Source organism: Rhinopithecus roxellana, chromosome 7 (genome assembly GCF_007565055.1).
Source record: "Rhinopithecus roxellana isolate Shanxi Qingling chromosome 7, ASM756505v1, whole genome shotgun sequence".
NCBI classification, from domain to species: domain Eukaryota; kingdom Metazoa; phylum Chordata; class Mammalia; order Primates; family Cercopithecidae; genus Rhinopithecus; species Rhinopithecus roxellana.
The window spans coordinates 63,168,321-63,187,312 of record NC_044555.1 but is presented as its reverse complement, the minus strand read 5'-3'; the positions used below and the strand labels follow the sequence as shown (position 1 = coordinate 63,187,312).

At 37.1% G+C, this 18,992-nt stretch overlaps 1 protein-coding gene across 1 annotated transcript in view; it reads right to left on the bottom strand.

Annotated features, from left to right (window-relative positions):
• Positions 1-7,369, bottom strand: part of LOC104658069 (cytochrome b-245 heavy chain) — a 35,124-nt gene extending 27,755 nt beyond the window's left edge. The window contains exons 1-3 of the mRNA XM_010357999.2: positions 7,238-7,369; positions 4,873-4,968; positions 3,461-3,571 (exon numbers count right to left, since the gene is read on the bottom strand). Coding sequence (XP_010356301.1) covers positions 3,461-3,571; positions 4,873-4,968; positions 7,238-7,282 — 252 coding nt within the window. The 5' untranslated portion in view covers positions 7,283-7,369. The remainder of the gene's footprint in view (positions 1-3,460; positions 3,572-4,872; positions 4,969-7,237) is intronic.
• Between the last annotated feature and the right edge of the window lie 11,623 nt (positions 7,370-18,992).

Here is an 18,992-nt window from a genome sequence, read left to right as displayed (position 1 = left end):
TAGCACATAGACGTCACTCAACAAATATTTATTGACTGACAACTCACTAATTGACAGACTTAAACAATTTAATATACTTTTAGACCAACATGTGCCTTCTTACATTTATGTTAGTTGACCTGTTTTTCAACTAAAAGAAAAAAAACTATGAGACAGAAAGCCCAAGAGACTAGTGCTAGACCACATGATTAGAGATAGAGGCACACTGAGTGCCTCTGACTTCCAGACTATATAAGGTAACAGATAAAACCTCACCCTCTCACCTTCCTGTTTCTCTCTGATCTTAAGACTAGGACTGCCATCCAGATAGAAATTAGTTTCTGCCTGGCAAGTTGGGGGTTATTAAGGCTTCCTTAGAGATTTTTGTATGCTGAGTTTCACCCTTTCTCCATTTTTCTCAACAAAGCAGTCTGATAGCTTTTACCCCTACCTTTCCTGGAGTGGTGGGGTGGGCAACCCTGGGGCTTTCTTTCTCTAGGTAACCAGAAAGATTACAAAGCAAAGGTTCGATGATTGAGACCTCTAGAAACTGAATGCAAGTTTGTGGCTATTTTGCTTATATAGTGTCCTACTATCAAGTCCTTGTATTTATAACATCTTTGTCATTTCTAGTCTAGGTTACTTGGCATGCTCAAATACTCATATATATAATGGCTTTCTAAGATCATAATACTGCAACAGCACAATTTCAAGAAGTTTCGGCAGCAAGATTTAAAGTGAATGGGCTCTGGGGACACAATGACCTGGGTTTGAATGCCAACACTTCCATTTAATTTTGTTCTCACTTTACTGGTTTGATGTGCAGATTTCATGAGGTGAATTCCATTGAGTTTCAATGAGTGGCAGCTATATTATTTCTGACATTAGTCACAGCACACTCACTCATTTTAATCCCAATCAGAGAAGAAGTTTTATTTGAAAAGTTCACATTTCAGGTTAGGAATCCCAGAAGAAAGTACATGCTTGATCTATAAAAGAATGTTGCTTGGTGATAGTTTTAAAACATATTCTTTTTATATAAAGATCTATCTAGCTATACAGCCAAGCTTCTCTGCAATTTGAAGGGCAGTCTCATTTCATCCCTGTCTTTAGAGACTCTCATGCAGATCTTCGCTCCTGGGTCACAGGAGGCATAAAAGCTGGCATTACAACATGTGCTGCTCATGGGACATGGTGCTCAACAGCAGTGCAATTTGGACTTGTGGAGTAACCAAGATTTCTTAACAGGTCATCTTGGTGAGAAGTTGCCTGTTTCTCAGGCTTTACTTCCTCTAAATAGAAACTATTCTAATGGGGGTAGGGAGAATAAAAATGAATTGTGTCTCCTTAGAAACAAGGAACTCGCCAGGCAGGTGACTCATGCCTGTAATCCCCACATGTATGGAAGTCAAGGAGGGAGGATCACTTGAACCCAGGAGTTCCAGGCTGCAGTGAGCTGTGATTGTACCATTGCACTCCAGCCTGGGTGATAGAGAACCCAACTCAAAAATAAGCTATAGTACATGGGCTTCATTTAGCAAATGTTCACTGGGCAAGTACGATATATTAAAAATTATACTTTACAATAGGTGGCTCATTAATAAAACTTTCAATTGAGTGTAATTTTACCTCTGTGATTTCTTATATTTAGAAGATTTTTTGGAAATCCTTGTAATCAATGTCTAATACCAAGTACTGTTGTTAGTTTTTGGTTTTGGTTAGCTGTCAGTTTGCAAGACAACATTGTGTGGCATAGAATTTATGGCTTAAGGAAAGGAACCTCATCACAGAATTTTTCAGAGGAAGATATCACAACTCTTTCTGGAACATCTTAAATTGGTAATCAGCAATTCTTTTTTTTTTTTCTGAGGGAGCGAAGGTGTTACAGTTATTTCTGCCAACTTTTAGTTTAGATTTGTGAGAGCCCAATTTTTGGCAGTTGGTTTAAGATGAAATGGTATTTTGTGAATAGTTAAATCATAAAATAAAAGCTAAATTGTAGCCTCTAGTTCTATATTAGTAAATTAAATGCTATATGTTCTCAAAGAAAAAAATATTCTCTGGATCACCATGAATTTAGTATAACTAGGAAAAACAAGGCAGAGTTCAAGGCAAGTTATGCTTGTTATTACAGTTTATTTCACTGCCTCCTTCAAATATTCTGTAATTGCCAAATTAAGCATGAACTCCTCAACTATACATATGCAGTTCTAGTTTACCAGCAAAATCCTACCTCTTTTCTCCAGGCTTATGTCAGGCATCTGCCCTGTACAATCCCTACATTCCCACAAAAGTAGTTTACTTTCTGCTCTCCTCCATAAATGATCTCTACTTAATAAGTATTTTTTTTTTTCAAAAAGCTTACTATACCTTTTATTTAAAAAAAAAACGCAGAAGCTACTAGTCATTAATGAACCATGGAATTGGTCCCACCAGGACACCAATCCCTACTTTTTCCCAGCTGCCCTCTTTGGTGTGATCACAGGTGGCAAAAAAATAATTATAATAATAATACAAAGAGAAGCCAAGGCTGTGCCAATTCTTGGCCTTCAAGAATACTATTTCCTCACTATTTCCTATGCTTCTGTTCATGTCATCCTCTCCACATAGAATGCCTTTCTCTCTCATTTACACCTCTTAGAAGCTTACTTATTTTTATATGCTCATCTCTAATGTCACCTTCTCTAAAATGTCCTTCTTCATTCCCTGGCCCACCTAATACAACTTCTCTCTTGCTTCCCCATAGGATTTTATTTGTAAAGCTTTGTGGGACCCATCATATTTTGCTTTGTATAATATTTATTTGAGTACACTTGTAGATTTTAAGTTCCTTGTTTGTCATCTTTGTATAATAATACTAATAAAAATTTGTATACCATTTTATGGGTTACAGAGATTCTTCCTACTTATTTTTCCCCCTTCTAGCACAGTACATTTAGTGGCTTACTAAATTGTTGAAGTAAGAGTCAAAGGAATTGTGGACATTTAGAAAGCTCTATGCTCCACAGTTTCATGAAGTCAACACTTCTTGGTCACATTCATTGTAGTGTGACTCTGTCCATTGACTCCATCTCCTTGGGATATTATCCACAGAAGATATTTCCTCTGACTTAAATTTTTTTGAATGACACTGAAAGATTAACTCCCAAATATCACATGTTAACTTCCTAAAGCTCTGTATATATGCATATCTATCATATATATGTGTGTGTGTGTAGATGCGTACATGTGTGCTACTTCATTGCTATTGTTGAGGTATAGGTGGTTTTGTGTGTTTTTTCAAAATTTGTTTTCCAAATAGTTGTCTTAGGGAGCTCCATCCACAAATAGTACAGAAATATACTAGATAATGGCTTGGCTCATGAATATTCTACAGAAGCTGGAATCCTCACAAACCATTCATTTGTTTTTACCTTAAAAAGGGCATTTTGCTTGATGGCCTTTGAAAATTAGAGGAACTTAGTAAAACATTTTCTCTTACCGCACTGGAACCCCTGAGGAAGGACAGCAGATTTCGACAGACTGGCAAGAGAATCAGCATGCAGTTGAAATTCAGGCAGGCTGCAGGGGCCCTGGCCAGTGCCAGTGCTGACTAGAAGAGGCGGGAAAGGGAGCAGAGTGACTTTTTTGAGCACAGAATGTGCCCTGCCCCCACTTCCCCAAGATTCTCACCATGAGGCCACACACCAGAGACACCAAGTGATCTGGACAGGAAGGTCCTTCAGAGCCAATGGTTTTCCTTTAGTGCTAGCTAGGACCATTTGTTTTCATCTGAAATTGACCTTTTGCCCTAATTGAACATTTTATTATCAAAATGTTCAAACATAAAGAGAAGTTGAAAGAAATGTACAATAAATACCTGTTTATTTATCTCCCAGATTGTACCTTTTATGCTTGCTTTATCACATATCTATCTATCCATTCCTGTATCCATCCATCAACTCATCTAATTTTTGATGCATTTCAAAGTAAGAGACATCAGTTCACTTTCCCCTTAACACTTAAGGTGCATATCGTTAACTAGAGTTAAGTATCAAGACTTTTAAAGATTTTAAATATTTTCTTAGCACTTAGATTGATCTTAACAGTATCTTAAACTGGTATGGTATAATGCTTTGGCATTATAATTATTATCTTTGTAATGTCTAAAGAAGTTGCATATTTTGGAGGGAGAAAGCATCAATGTGAATAAGCTAACAACAATTATAATAATCTAGCATAATTACATGCTAAAATTATTTATATATGATTTATAATACATATAATAATTAATATTAAGCAATTAATTAATAGTTTCAGCATGATGTAACAAATGCTTTCTGGAGGCAAGAGGCCTGACAGTTCAAGGAAACTCAGAATATTAAAGGACCCAAGGAAACTGAAGGGCCTTCACTCTACTGGCCTAGTCAACAGATGTGGCCCTTGAGCAAGTTCCTTGAGTCTCCATATGTAGAGAAAGGTTGATTTTCTGAAGATCTTTTCATAACATGTGATTAGGAGCAGAGCTCTTCATGCAAAAACGTAGTAGGAATTACATGACTTAGAAAATATGGAAAGTCCCACTTGTCCCACATGTGTCACTCCTGGATGGATTGCTCCAACCTGGCCTTCCATTTCAGAGTTAGTATTAGATTTCTCCTTTAAGCTAAACAATGGCACATGGCTCTTGGTTGGGGAGGGATGCCACTGGGCCCCTCTGCCCCACTTTTGTTGGTCCCAGACTGGAAGACTTTAAGTGATTCTTGCCCAGGAAGTTGCAATGGAGGGAGTGAGGCTGATGGTACTGTTGGTTGGTCAGAATATTTACTTAAAATGCTAACAGGAAGATGAACAAGAATGTCTGATGAGAAATGTGAACCGGCCAATATTGCATGGGATGGAATTTATACTTACCCCAAGAAGTTTTCTTGTGTAAAAGAACTTAACTGGAACATCATAAACCCGGTAATACCAGACAAAGAGGAAGACGTTCAACCCCAGCCAAACCAGCTGCACAAGCAGAAAAAAATTGCATGAAGTTTTCGCATTTCAAAAGTAGATTCCACACAAGACTGGAGCCAGATAAGGGTCAGGACTTCCCCAAGTGCAACTTTGACAAAGGTAGTGACAAAGCTGGATGTAACCAGCTTAGAGCCAGCTGTTTCCTCAACGGTGTCACTACACTTGTCTATAATCAAAATCTCTCCACCCTGTGTTATTCTCCATGATTGTTTTATGATTTGGCCGGTATACCAAATTATCAGTGTTACATTCCCTCTCCCTTTTTTTCCTCCTCTGTTTTGCTTAACCTTAGATAGGTAGCTGATAGCAGGCCACTCTACTTAAAATGAGAAAAGAAGGGAACATATTACTATTGCTTTCCCTCCACCCGTATGACACTGGGTTCTGTTTTCACAGGTGCTAATCACCTCCCTCTACCACACAATAATCCAGTTAGTGAATTCCCATCAGCTAAAATTCCAAGCCTTCCATTTTCCTTGATTAGTTTTACTTAATGCTTCAAGGAGAGAATATTGAGCATAGTGAGGGGCATGGGATTTACAACAAAAACAGCTTTCTAGATCATGACAGTTCGTTTTATCCTAAGCACTGACTGGATCAAGTGGTGACCCTATCCAATTCTCTATCTTCAGCTCCATAGTGATCTTTTCTCAACTATGCTTTGAAGCTATTAAATGCCATAGACACTTGATAATATTCTCTCTTTACAAAGAAAAAGGTGCTAAAGCAACTTTCCAATTTCCTGATCTTGTCATTCTTTCTTTACTCTGACTTTCCAAGCTGTGTTTTCACTTTCAAGTGCATGAGTATATAATTTAGAAGGAGATCATTTCCTGGGAAAAATTGTGGTGAGAGCTAAAAGTATAATTTGAACTTACTTTCTATAGAAATTATTTGCTCTTAAAAATGGTGATAAGAAGTTAAGTTTACAGCTTCGAATGCTCAGAAGAATTATCTATTGCAGTAAAATGTTGGTTTGGCATAAAAAATTTTTATGACAAAATATTTGTTGTTTTTATTTTATTCGTGCCACTAATTTCTTTCTATATTTAAAACTCAAAGACTCATTATTCTTCATGATAAATTTTTACAAAAGTTCCATTCTTATTCCATTCATAATTGTTCTTTTTAACATCTGTGTAATGCTTCTATTGGTTATTTAGAAAGGCTATTTAAAAATCTCATTTCTGGGCCAGGCACAGTGGCTCACGCCTGTAATCCCAGCACTTTGGGAGGCCGAGGCAGGCGGATCACAAGGTCAGGAGATCGAGACCATCCTGGTTAACACAGTGAAACCCCGTCTCTACCAAAAATACAAAAAACTTAGCCGGGGGTGGTGGCGGGCACCTGTAGTCCCAGCTACTCAGGAGGCTGAGGCAGGAGAATGGCGTGAACCTGGGAGGCGGAGCTTGCAGTGAGCCGAGATTGCACCACTGCACTCTAGCCTGGGTGACAGAGCGAGACTCGGTCTCAAAAAAAAAAAAAAAAAAAAAAAAAATCACATTTCTATCTACCCAATTTGTCCGTATTGCTTTGCCGGTAACACCATTTTAGGAGAATAGTTGATTTTCTTTATTTTAAAAAGTACAGAAATCATTGCATCCATTTTTACTTACATAAATTGTTTCTCAAGATAGATTGTACTGATTTATATATATACAATTATATGTAATATACATACTACATATTTATGAATCTAGACTTATTTCAATTCTGTTCTTTTGATTTTTATAACTCTTGTAAATAACTCAAGTTTACATCTCTGAGAAAAGAAGTTACTTGTTTTCTAAAAGAAGTTTGAGAAATTTTATTATATTTAGTGTAATTACTGAAATAAAGGCCAACTTCCCATACATGAGTCAATCTTATATTTTTAATTTAGAAAATGGTATAAAATTTCAATCTGTCATTTTAAAGGTAGTATAAACACATAGATATTGTGCGTCTCAGTAGACATTACTAAACAACTCAGAATCAGAGATCATTAGCATGAATATTTTCTACTCCTGCAAAATGCCGGCTAAGTTAGGCCTCCTAGGAATTCAGAAGTAAGCTAGAAGTGAGCCCACAGATATGTTCTTTCCATTAAGGAATTTGGAAGAATGGACTCAGTCTGTTTACAGATAGATATACGTTCACATAGTAAATCAGTTTCAACACAATTTCTCAAATGAACAAAAAAGCTTTGGTCTATTTTAGTTCCAAGGTAACCCGAAGAAGTCAGAACATTTATAACTTATCTCTTGTTGGTACTTACAATGACAAAAATGGAGAGCCCCTCATTCACAGCCCAGTTCCCCATGGTGGCAGATGTTGAATGTGTTGTGTTTGCCTTTCTTCTCTACTATGCTTCTTCTTCCAATGAGGAAATGAAAACAGCAGCCCTGGGGCAATCGGTTTCCTTTTCTTTTATCAGAAATTGGCTAATAATCATTGGTCAACTGAAAAGCTTGCATCCATAACAAACTTAAATCTTTAAACCTCAACAACTACAAAAAAAAAAGGTGTCTATAATGATCCAGTCACAATTAAACATAGTGGAAAATGAAACCAATTTCTACAACTAAGAGATAAATAACTGCATTTTAAGGGATGTATTTTACACAGTGAAATAACTTTTTAACTAATCAGCTATTTGCTTGAAATTTTTAAGTCACTCAAGTAAACATGACTTGGTGCTGGGTAAAACATTAAACAGGTGTGATTTTGAAAGGCTGGAACAGCATTTATAGCCTTGTTGAGAAAAGTAGTAACAACTGTAATGGTTGATATTTACAAGACACTTACTATGTGCCGATTTTATGTTCTATATATGTCTCTATATATGTGTGTGTGTATGTTCGTATATAGACATTATATATATATATATTTATATATATAATTTGAAACATACATATATAAATACAGATGTTTTGGCCAATGGTGAACCACATGTATGACAGTGGTCCCATAAGATTATAAAGGTGTTGGCCAGGCACAGTGGCTCACGCCTGTAATCCCAGCACTTTGAGAGGCTGAGGGGGGCGGATCACTTGAGGTCAGAAGTTTGGGACCAACCTGGCCAACATGGTGAAACCCCATCTCTACTAAAAATACAAAAATTAGCTGGGCATGGTGGCGGGTGCCTGTAGTCCCAGCTACTCAGGAGGCTAAGGGAGGAGAATCACTTGAACCTGGGAGTCATTGCAGTGAGCCGAGATTGTGTCATTGCACTCCAGCCTGGGCGACAGAGCGAGACTCCATCTCTCTCTCTCTCTTTCTGTCTATCTATCTATCTATCTATCTATCTATCTATCTATCTATGTGTATATATATATATATTTGTGTGTGTGTGTGTGTGCTGAAAAATTCCTACTGTCTAGTGACATTGTAGCATAACACATTACTCATGTGTTTGTGGCAATAATGCTGGTGTAAACAAACCTACTGAGCTGCCAGTTGTAACAAGTATAGCACATATGATTATGTACATTACATAGTACTTGATAGTAAAAATAGATGACCATGTTATTGGTTCATTTATTTACTAGACTATACTTTTAATCATTATTTTAGAGTAAACTCCTACTTATAAAAAAAAAGTTAACTTTAAAAGAATCTCAGGCAGGTCCTTCAGAAGGTATTCCAGAAGAATGCATTGCTGTCATAGATGACAGCTCCATGCATGCTAGTGTCCTTGAAGACTGTCCAGTGGGACAAGATGTGGAGGTGGAAGACAGTGATACTAATGATCCTGACTTTGTGTGGGTCTAGGCTAATGTGTATGTTTGTGTCTTAGCGTTTAACAAAAATGTTTTAAAGGTAAAAAATAAAAATAAAAATTTTAAAAACAGAATAAAGCTTCTAGAATATGGATATTAAAAACAATTTTGTACAGCTGTAAATTTTTTTGTTTTAAGCTTAGGGTTATTACAAAAGAGTCAAGAAATTAAAAAAGCAAAAGTTTATAAACTAAAAAGTTACAGTAAGCTAAATTTATTTCATTATTGAAAAAACAAAATTTTTATATATTTAGTATAGCCTAAGTATACAGTGTTTATAAAATCTATAGGAGTGTACAAAAATGTTCTAGGCCTTCCTGTCCATTCACCACTCACTCACTGACTCACCTAGAGTAACTTTTAGCTCTCCAAGCTCTACTTATGGTAAGTGCCTTATACAGGTGTACCATTTTTAATCTTTTATACTTTATTTTTATTGTTTATTTTCTATGGTTAACTGTGGTTAGATACACAAATACTGACCATCGTGTTAGAATTGCCTACAGTATTGAGTACAATAACAAACTGTTATTGGTTTGTAGCCTAGCAACCACAGCCTATACCATGTAGCCTAGGTGTATAGTAGACTATACCATCTAGGTTTGTGTAAGTAAACTCTATGATTTTCACAAAACAACAAAATCACCTAAGGATACATTTCTCAGAACAAATCCCCCATAGTTAAGTGATATGACTGCATATATGTGTGTATTACATATACAGACACACATGTAAACACACACATCAATTCATTTGATCCTCACAACTCAACCACTGTAAAGCAGATTTTATTATTATGATATATATAAGGAAACTGAGTTCCAGAGCAGTTCAGTTACTTGGTTAAGTTTACATGACTAGAAAATAGTAGAGTTGGGATTTGAAACCCAAGAAATTTGGTTATACTTCTGACCAAGATACTAGAAAAAAAAGCCTTACTATGCCTACACTAAAAACCCTACACAAAGTCACTCCACATACAACTATAGGAAATGAAAGCATAACAAAATACAAGAAATATACCAAAATGTTTAGATGGCAATCATGTTTCCAGGCAAACATGAGATCCTATATGCTAAGTGAGTAAACAGAGTCAGCACAAAGATATGTCAGATATGATAGATGCCAAAAGCTAAATGTAGCATCATTTCCCTTGTTGCTACCCACTCTTCAAGACATGAAAGAGACAGGAGGGTAGGATAGGAACCCCATTGTGAGATCAATATTGACTAACTGCAGAAGGGTGGTTGTACAGCAGTTATAGCTACGTGGAAGTAAAAAAAAAAAAAAAAAAAAAAGAAAAGAAAAAAAAGAAATGGGAGGAGTGAAAGGGAACAAAAGAAGGAAAAAAAGACGTACTCTTTTGATTGCTGACTATGAACTACTTGGGAAGCTTCTGTAATTATGATAATTAGCAAAGTAGTAGTGTTTTTCGCTTCTTAATATTCAAGGAAAGTTACTTTTTAGAATGCTACGGCTCTTAGAGCATGGGTAACCCACATAAAGAGAAGTTGGTCTCATGGTTCTGTCCTACACAGAGATGAATTCAAAGAAACACACTTAGACAATCAAAACATGTGTCAATTATTTGCTTCTTGCTCTCAGGTCTATTCTCCACTTTCCTTGCTCTACTGTGTTTCATAGAGAATTGTATTGCCAGCCTCCTTGGCCCTCTGGCTTCTAGTGTGTTTAGCTGAATTGGAGAATGGAGAGCAGGAGATAAACCATAGTGCTTCTTCCCTGAGCTTTCTGCTTCAAGTGGCACCCATGAAGGGGCTGCATCTGCACTGAGGCTCCAACTTTCACCAGTCAGCCTCTCCCACTGTGGCATGAGCTCCTGCTGGCCATCACCACTGTAGCTCTAGATTCTGCCAGATGGCCCTGGCTTCTGAACTCAAGTTACACCACCACCTCCCAGTTTCCCTCTAACCCCTAGGGTGGTAACCACTTCCTGTAGTTGTTCATCTTTATGTTATGTTGCCTCTGCACCCCGTGTTGGGATTCTCCACTTTTCCATAATCCATGTAACAAATTTCCTGATATGAAATTCCCCCTGTTGAAATGCAGTGGTTTCTGTTTTTTGACTGATACAAAAAGTTATTCATATCTGTACTTATTTTTTTCATGTAATCAAAGAAGTGAGGCCTTTACACCTAAAGAAAAATAAAACATATTTAAAAATCCACTTTCTCTCCTCATCTCTGCCACTCTCAAACTCCTCTACAAAGATGACTGCTTCTCCATAAGCTCTTGAAACTCATCAGTTTTTTCCTCTGTACTTATCCCCACTGTTATCTTTCCCTGCCTATTGGATCATCTTCCTTTATCTCACTTAAATTTTCAAGCCTTTCTCATACTTTTCTACCTTTATCTCCTGAAGCCTGTACTCTGCTGGGGAGGCAATGACAAAGGGATCATGAATCTGCATATACCAGGAAATAATGTCACCATTTTCACATAAACTTATTTCTTGAACGTTTTCCCACTCCCTTTCCTTCCCTCCACAATTTGAGAAGAAAATTCAAAAAAGAAAGAATCTTTTCCCTGAGTAATCAACCATTCCATTCTACTGATTTTTCCCCCTTTATAAAAGTAATCATAGTGCTATGAGTAGCAATTTCTTGAGAACCTGAAGCACCTCAATCAGTTTTACAGTGAGAGAAAGAGAGATCAGTTGCAATGAAGAGCAAAGTCTTTCTTTTACAGAAAGTTACTAACTTCCCTTTTGAGAACACTGGTTAAGTAAAATTTAACGTGCACCAGTCTTAGAAAGGCAGGCAGAAAGTTTGATGAAAGAGTAACAGGTATTAGTTAAAAGGCATTGACTAGACATGGAGATGAAGAAAACTGAACCTGTATGCATTAGCTAACAGTTTATCCTCTTTCACCCTCATTGGCTTTCATTGTCTCCTAAGCTGTTAGTAGCAAACTAGACTGCGGTGAACATAAGGAAGTACTCACCATTCCCAATAGGCAGTAATGTCCAACATCCTTAGGCTTGTGATTGAAATCCTAAACATCTCTGCTTGAGAAAAAAATGGGAGAGGAGAAGTAGACCCAAGTTCAGAAAATTCTGATTTTGCAGTCTGAATAAGATTTATTCTTGAAAGCTTAAATTAAAAATTATGTTCCTCTGAAATAATCAAGTAGTCTATAGAGTTTAATCACCAGTATTCTAGTCAATTAATTTGGCACTGTGAGAAACTGATATTAGATATGAAACATGTTTGCCCAATTTTTGCCTAATTATTTCCAAGTTGATATAAAGAAAAGCTGAATTTAAAAAAACTCTATTTAAAGCGTTGCCTTGTTTAGTCTTCCACTATGGATTGTAAAGCACAAATCTTTTTAGATTTCAGATTGATGCCTGGACTATCACAAAGTCACAGGACATGTTTAGCAATTGATATGACCATGATGATGATGGTGATTGATTAAGAATTGTTAGAGAAAATGCATACTTGCAAAGACTGCTAGCTAAATTGAGGACTTTCTAGGGAATGCCGTAGAGGGAAGATTTGTTCACAGAGTTACGTGTACTACATTTGAAAAGTTTAACCGGCATATATATATATATAATAGCATGTGCTTTTCTATTATTTGTTATTGATAACAGAATTTACATTGTGAGCAGGTTGAAAGTGGTAGGAATCTGAGGTAGCCTTCACATTACCATAATCAATAACATCAATCTTGTCTTTGAAGATATATGGATAATGAATGTATTACTTAAAATATTTTCAGGTTATTAAAATGTAGTTTCATACCTGAGAAATGGTTTTTTTAATAAGCTTTTTACATTATGCATAACATGTATATGTTATTTTATCTTTATAACTGCCCCAGTGATTGTCCAGTGGTCCACATTTTACTTAGGAAACTAAGTTTCAGAAAAGCTTGGTTGCTTTCTTGAGATTACAGCCAGTAAGTGAGAGAATGTGCTCTGGATCTTTTTACTTCAAATCAAATATAATTTTTATTATAAACCTCAATATTATGTTGTCTATAGTAGGATAAAACTCATAGTCAAAAATTTCTGAAATGGAATAATACAGTAGTTGTAGACTGTCATGATAATAAAAATAAATTTCAGCTTACCTTCCCCCAAAATTATGTTTCTAGTTACTTCAAGGTGCATGTATGAAATTGCTGATGAAAGGGAGATGTGTTACTATGCCAAGATTCTTAATGAGTTTTATTCCTGGTGTTAATGAAAAATGGATTTCTGTTCCCTTTATCTCTGCCATGTATCCTATTCTTTCCAGGACCATAATGTTCCCACTCTATATCCTTCTATGATTTGTGTAGCCCCACATTTCTTGCCTAAGGATGGCTACTGAGATGACTTCAATCCTCTAGACTCAGCGTTTGTCCAGTGGTGGGCATTTAACCCAAGGAAGACCAATTAGTTTTTTGCATGGTGGGGTGGAGTTTCAGGAACTCTGGAGAAGAGAAAGTCAAGCTTTTCTCTCTTTGTGAATGATGTATGCCTGATGCTGCCATAGGTCATTTGGACCACCTTGTGCTAAATAGCTACATAAGAATTACGTCAGCACAAACAAAATCATAATCACTATTTAGGGAAGGATAGAGAGGTCTGGAGACAGATGTGATTACAATGTTTGAATTATTGAGTCTGATCTGCCCGAGATACTTGGACATCTCAATTATTCTTTTAGATTGGGTTTCCTGGGAAGCAGATTCTGAGATGGCGTTTAGTGTGCAGGAGTTTCATTAGGGAGTGTTCTTAGAGGTAAATACCTGTAAAAGGCAATGAAAAATAAGAAAGCAGAAGTGGGCAGAAGGAGCAGTTGAATTATCATGTGGTCACAATAAGGCCTCAGCAATCCCACGAGGAGATCTGAAGCTGGGATGACCCTGAGTGATTTTGGGGAAGATCTTGGACCTGGTTGCCACATCACTGTATTTAACCTGGCTACAGAAGCCGTAAATTCCCACCACTACCACTTCCTGCTTAAGAAAAAACAGTTCCAGTTGTATTTCTACTGCTTGTATCAAGAAGGGTTCTCAGTAAATCATGGTATAAAGAAACTCATTTTTATTTCATAACCAGAATCTCAACAGTTAATAAAAGTTGAAGAAGTTTGCTGGAATGGGATCCAAATGCTCTATCTCCTGTTTGAGAGAGAAAATAACAAAGTAAAAGAAGAGGCATTCGGGGAAGAAGGGTTAATGTACTGATCTAGGCAATTAAAGGCATTAAGAATGTGGTTTTTACTGGCATTTCACTTAATAGAAAATTAAAATGTCTGGCGATGAAGATTTACATTTTAACCCTTTATGTTAAATATGATTTGTGTACATTAATTCATCAGAATAAGGAAAATAGGAGGAAATCTCTAGTTATTGATTTGAATTAAAACTTTTCAGTATGCATTCTGTGTTATATTGGCTTATTTCCTTGAAAAATATTTTTTACAAACAACTTGGTCTTATTAACAACAGCTGACATTTACAAAACATTTTATACACACCACATGTCTTATGTGCTTTGTCTCATTTATGTTTCACAACCACCTTATGAGGTATGTAAAATTATCATACCCATTTATAGTAGGATAAATATTACCCCCAACCAAAGATGTCTAGGTACTAATCTCTAGAACCTGTGGATATGTTACCGCATACGGTTAAAGGGACTTTGCAGGTGTAATTAAGGCTATTGAGATAGAAAGATTTTCATGGATTATCTGGGTGGGCCCAGTGTAATTACAGGATCCTTATTAGAGGGCGGCAAGAGGCTCAGGGTTAGAGAAAGAAAATGTGAGGATGGAATCAGAGGTCAAAGAGGAGAGATGTTATGCTGCTGGCTTTAAACATGGAGAAAGGGGTCATGAGCCAAGAAATGCAGCTAGCTCTAGAATCTATAAAAGGCAAGGAAAGTTTGAATTATCCTCTAGAGAATTCTTAAGTCTGAACTGCCCGAGATACTTGGACGTCTCAGTTATTCTTTCAGATTGGGTTTCTTGGGAAGCAGACTCTGAGATGGAGTTTAACGTGCATTCCAGAAGGAATGAAGACCTGCTGACATTTTGCTTTTAGTCTAGTGAAACTGATTCCAGACCTTTGACCTCTAGACTGTAAGAAAATTAATTTGTGTTATTTTAAGCCAATCAGTTTGCAGTAATTTGTTACAGCACTAGTAGGAAGCTAATACACCATCTTCCAGATGTGAGATACAAGTCCAGGGAGATAAAGTAACTTTCCCAAGGTTCCATGCTACTTGAAGTCAAAGCTGGGATTTGAATCTGGACAGTCTAATGTATCACTTGAGCCACCAGAATCATTCTATAAAGCTAGGGCTTCGTTGTAAATAATAAAATTATTTCATGAGCCTCAACTGCTTTCCCAAAGCCCTAGCTTGAACTGTGTCATCCTGCTTTCAGTTTGCAATATGTAATATAAGTCTTCCCATTTAACTGATTAGAATGACCCTTGGGTTTCAGTTTCCTTCTGAAAACCTAGATGTTACTGCCAGGTTCTTGGAGTAACCAACATGCAAAACCCTCTCAGAAGCCGAAAGAAGTATCTTGAGGAAGTCAGCGTTAGGTTCCCACAACCAGTCTCTGCGTATTTCAGCTGGACCTAAAGGAGAAAGTTCTGTCTCTAAGTCTCCTATATCACTTTTCTTTGCTTCAAGATGTATCTGAACTCTCATAGTCTCACCTTGCGAAGTTGGCAATGGCTTATCATTGTGAACAGTAACTTGAGTGTTAGGTGAGGACTTCAAGTGTCAGTTTTCTTAGAAATGCTGGCACTGTAATAGGATTTTGTCCAAGAGAAAAGGCATATGGATTTCATATGACCCTGAGGTGTAGTCCATTTAATTCTTTCAGCACAATAATGTTTGGCCTTACAAAACTAATAGGATCTCACTGCCTGCTAATGAGAAATTGAAGATGCTTCACGTAAACATAAGTATTCACGTGTAAAAATCTGTTAGCATACATAACCACAGCATAATTGTCAAAGTTAGAAAATGTAAACTGGATACAATGTTCTTATTTAATCTACAATTCATAGAGTTTGCCAACTGTCCCAGTAATCTTTTGTTTTGTAACTTTTGTTTGGTTCTAGTCCAGGATTCAATCTAAGATCATGCAGGGATTCCAGTTGTCATGTGTTTTTAATCTTCTTTAATCTGGGCCAGTTCTTCAGCCTTTATTTTCTTCATGACATTGACATCTCTCAAGAATACAGACTGGTTACTTTGCAGCATGTTCCTCATTTGAGGTGTGTCTGATATCTGTTAAGGACTAAATTCAGGTTGTGCATTTTTGGCTCAAGAAAGCATGTGATACTGCTTTGTCACATTACTGGTGATGGTCTTTCTCTGAGAAGATACACACTGAAGTGTGGAAATGCAGGCAACCTATACTCAGATGGTTCCGAAAAAAGTAATATGGGCCAGGTGCAGTGGCTCACACCTGTAATCCCAGCACTTTGGGAGGCCAAGGTGGGTGGATCACCTGAGGTCAGGAGTTCGAGACCAGCCTGGCCAACATGGCGAAACCCTGTCTCTACTAAAAATACAAAAATTCGCTGGGTGTGGTAGCAGGAGCCTGGAATCCCAGCTACTCGGGAGGCCGAGGCAAGAGAATTGCTTGAACCCGGGAGGCAACGGTTGCAGTGAGCCGAGATCACACCATTGTACTCCATCCTGAGTGGCAAGAGCAAAACTCCATCTCGGGAAAAAAAAAAAAAAAAAAAGAACGAACGAAAAAGAAAAAGAAAAGGAAAAAAGAAAATAATAATAATATGGAGAGAGAGAGAATGACAATGTAAATATGACAAAATGTTAATATTTGATGAATCTGGATCAGGAGTACCTTGGATTTCTTTGTAATACCTTTCTCTTCTGCATGAAATTATTTTAAAAGAAAATGGTTTGTAAAATCTAACACATCAGAAGCTATCTTCAGTGTGTGCATATTTCTCTGGGAATTGGGGAATTAGTTTTGAGGAAAGGCTGCTCTTTTGGTAGGGCAGACACTTTGATGGGCTTTTTGGGAATTTCAAGGCACTGCCTGGTCTAGGGGTTAGAGATTGAGTCAGAGAAGAGTTAAACTGCTCAGTACAGTAAAATGAAAGGGTGATGTTCTTGGTCGGAGAAACTTACAGTGTTACCTGATGTGAGGCTTGCCCTGGAGTTTGTGGAAGAGAATGTCATGGTGGATAGAAGTGGTTCTCACAGAGATTAGGAATAGGTCACAGAATAAAACAGAATATCTGTCCCAAGAAAGGATATGGCTGATAAGGGGCTTTCCTGTTCATGATAATGATCATGGAAAAAAGGGATACACAATAATTATTACTGGTTTTCCTCTTCCTGTTTTGTAATCCCTTTGTGTTGTTTATATCTTCAGTAAAGCTAATTAACAAGCACAACACAACATCAACCTTGAATTAATGGTCATCTTAGGGGATAAGGCAGAAGCTCATCCTAGGTTGAAGTAGATTAGCTTCCTATCAACAACATTTACAGGCTTCTATTTAAAAACAAAGTGAAACCAGATCCTTGTGGTGTACACATGCCTTCCTAATCCCAGCCAAGCTCTTTCTTCCCTATCACAGCCTCAGTCATTTTGAGGCATCTCATTCCCTCACCTCAACCCACAACATCTGCTTCCCCTCATTTCTCTCCAGTAAGACCTTACTGAGGTTGCTGTCAACTTCCTACTGGTAAACCAGGGGTTATTCATCAGCCTGTTTTCTAGTGTATATTAAAAAATAAAGCAGATCATGAATATTTATTATATTTTAATATGAGATTATTCATTTGTGGCCATTTGGGAGATTTACAGAATTGCTTTCCGAGACTATCTCAGTAATTAAAGAATTCTAAGAAAGTCAATCAGCAAGACTGCAAATGAATCACAAAATTTTACGTTCTCATGGATGTGCAAAGACATCTGCACACTCTAAACTTGAAACTATAAGCATAAAGTGTGAATACTGCCCTCAGTTCAAGGAAATGAAGGTATTCAGACTCAAAACAGATTTGAATATAGTTCTGAGACTGCACCCATTTTTCTTACTAAAATTCCCTGGTCTAAATGGATTAAATAAATATTTTGAACACAGGCAAACATTTTGGTGGAAATGAAATCATAATTTTAAAAAAAATTGATGACTATGAAGTAATTTAAATTTTTCTATTTCCTTTTGAAATTTCAATATCTATATTCATATATAATTGGATAAATATCAGTCCTGTAAGTGTGGTTCAGTTTTAAAAGTGCTGATTGGACTTAAAAATGAAACATGCCTGGCCAGATGTGGTGGCTCATGGCTGTAATCCCAGCACTTTGGCAGGCTGAGGCTGGGGGATTGCTTGGGCCCAGGAGTTCGAGATCAGTCTGGGTAACACAGTGAGATCCCATCTCTTCAAAAAATAAAAAAATAAAAAAATTAGCTGGGTATGGTGGTGTGTGCCTGTAATCCCAGCTACTCAGGAGGCTGAAGTGGGAGGATTGCTTGAGCCCAAGTGTTTGAGGCTGCAGTCAGCTGTGATCATGCCACTGCACTCCAGCCTGGGTGACAGAGACTCTGTCTCAAAAGAAAAAAAAAAAAAAAGAGAAAGAAAGAAAAGAAACATGCCCATCAAATTGGTGAAGTGTCCATGGATTTATGACACACATTCTACTACAGATCCTGAAACTCTCATAAAACAGCTAGCAATATGTCCCAATTATGAGCAATGCTTGGGTCTCAGGTTAATAATAAAATTACTATCTTAATGAAATAACTGTAATCAAAGAGGCATCATGAGAAATGCAAACCTAGAGTCAAAATGAGATTCCCTCTGGCTGTCTCCACTTCACATCTCCCCAGAATAGTTTAATTTGTTCAATATCAGCATAGCAGGCATTGTCTTGACTATTCCAAATGTTTTATCATCACCCTTCTTTTCTGTTGCCCTCAATATAAAGGACGAAAAACAAATAATAGCTCTTCCAAACTTCCTTGCAAGTAGCCTTCAATAATCTTCCAAAGGAGGGTAAAGCATTGTTGGGAAAGTTTTTCATTTTATTAAAAAATAATAATAAAAATGAAGTCAAGATGATGTCAGCAAAAAAGACAATGTAATTTGTCCCATTCTCCTCAAACCCGTTTGTTAAAGACCTAACCCTCTGTGTCACTGTATTTGGAGACAGGATCTTTTTTTTTTTTTTTTTTTTGAGGCGGAGTCTCGCTCTGTCGCCCAGGCTGGAGTGCAGTGGCGTGATC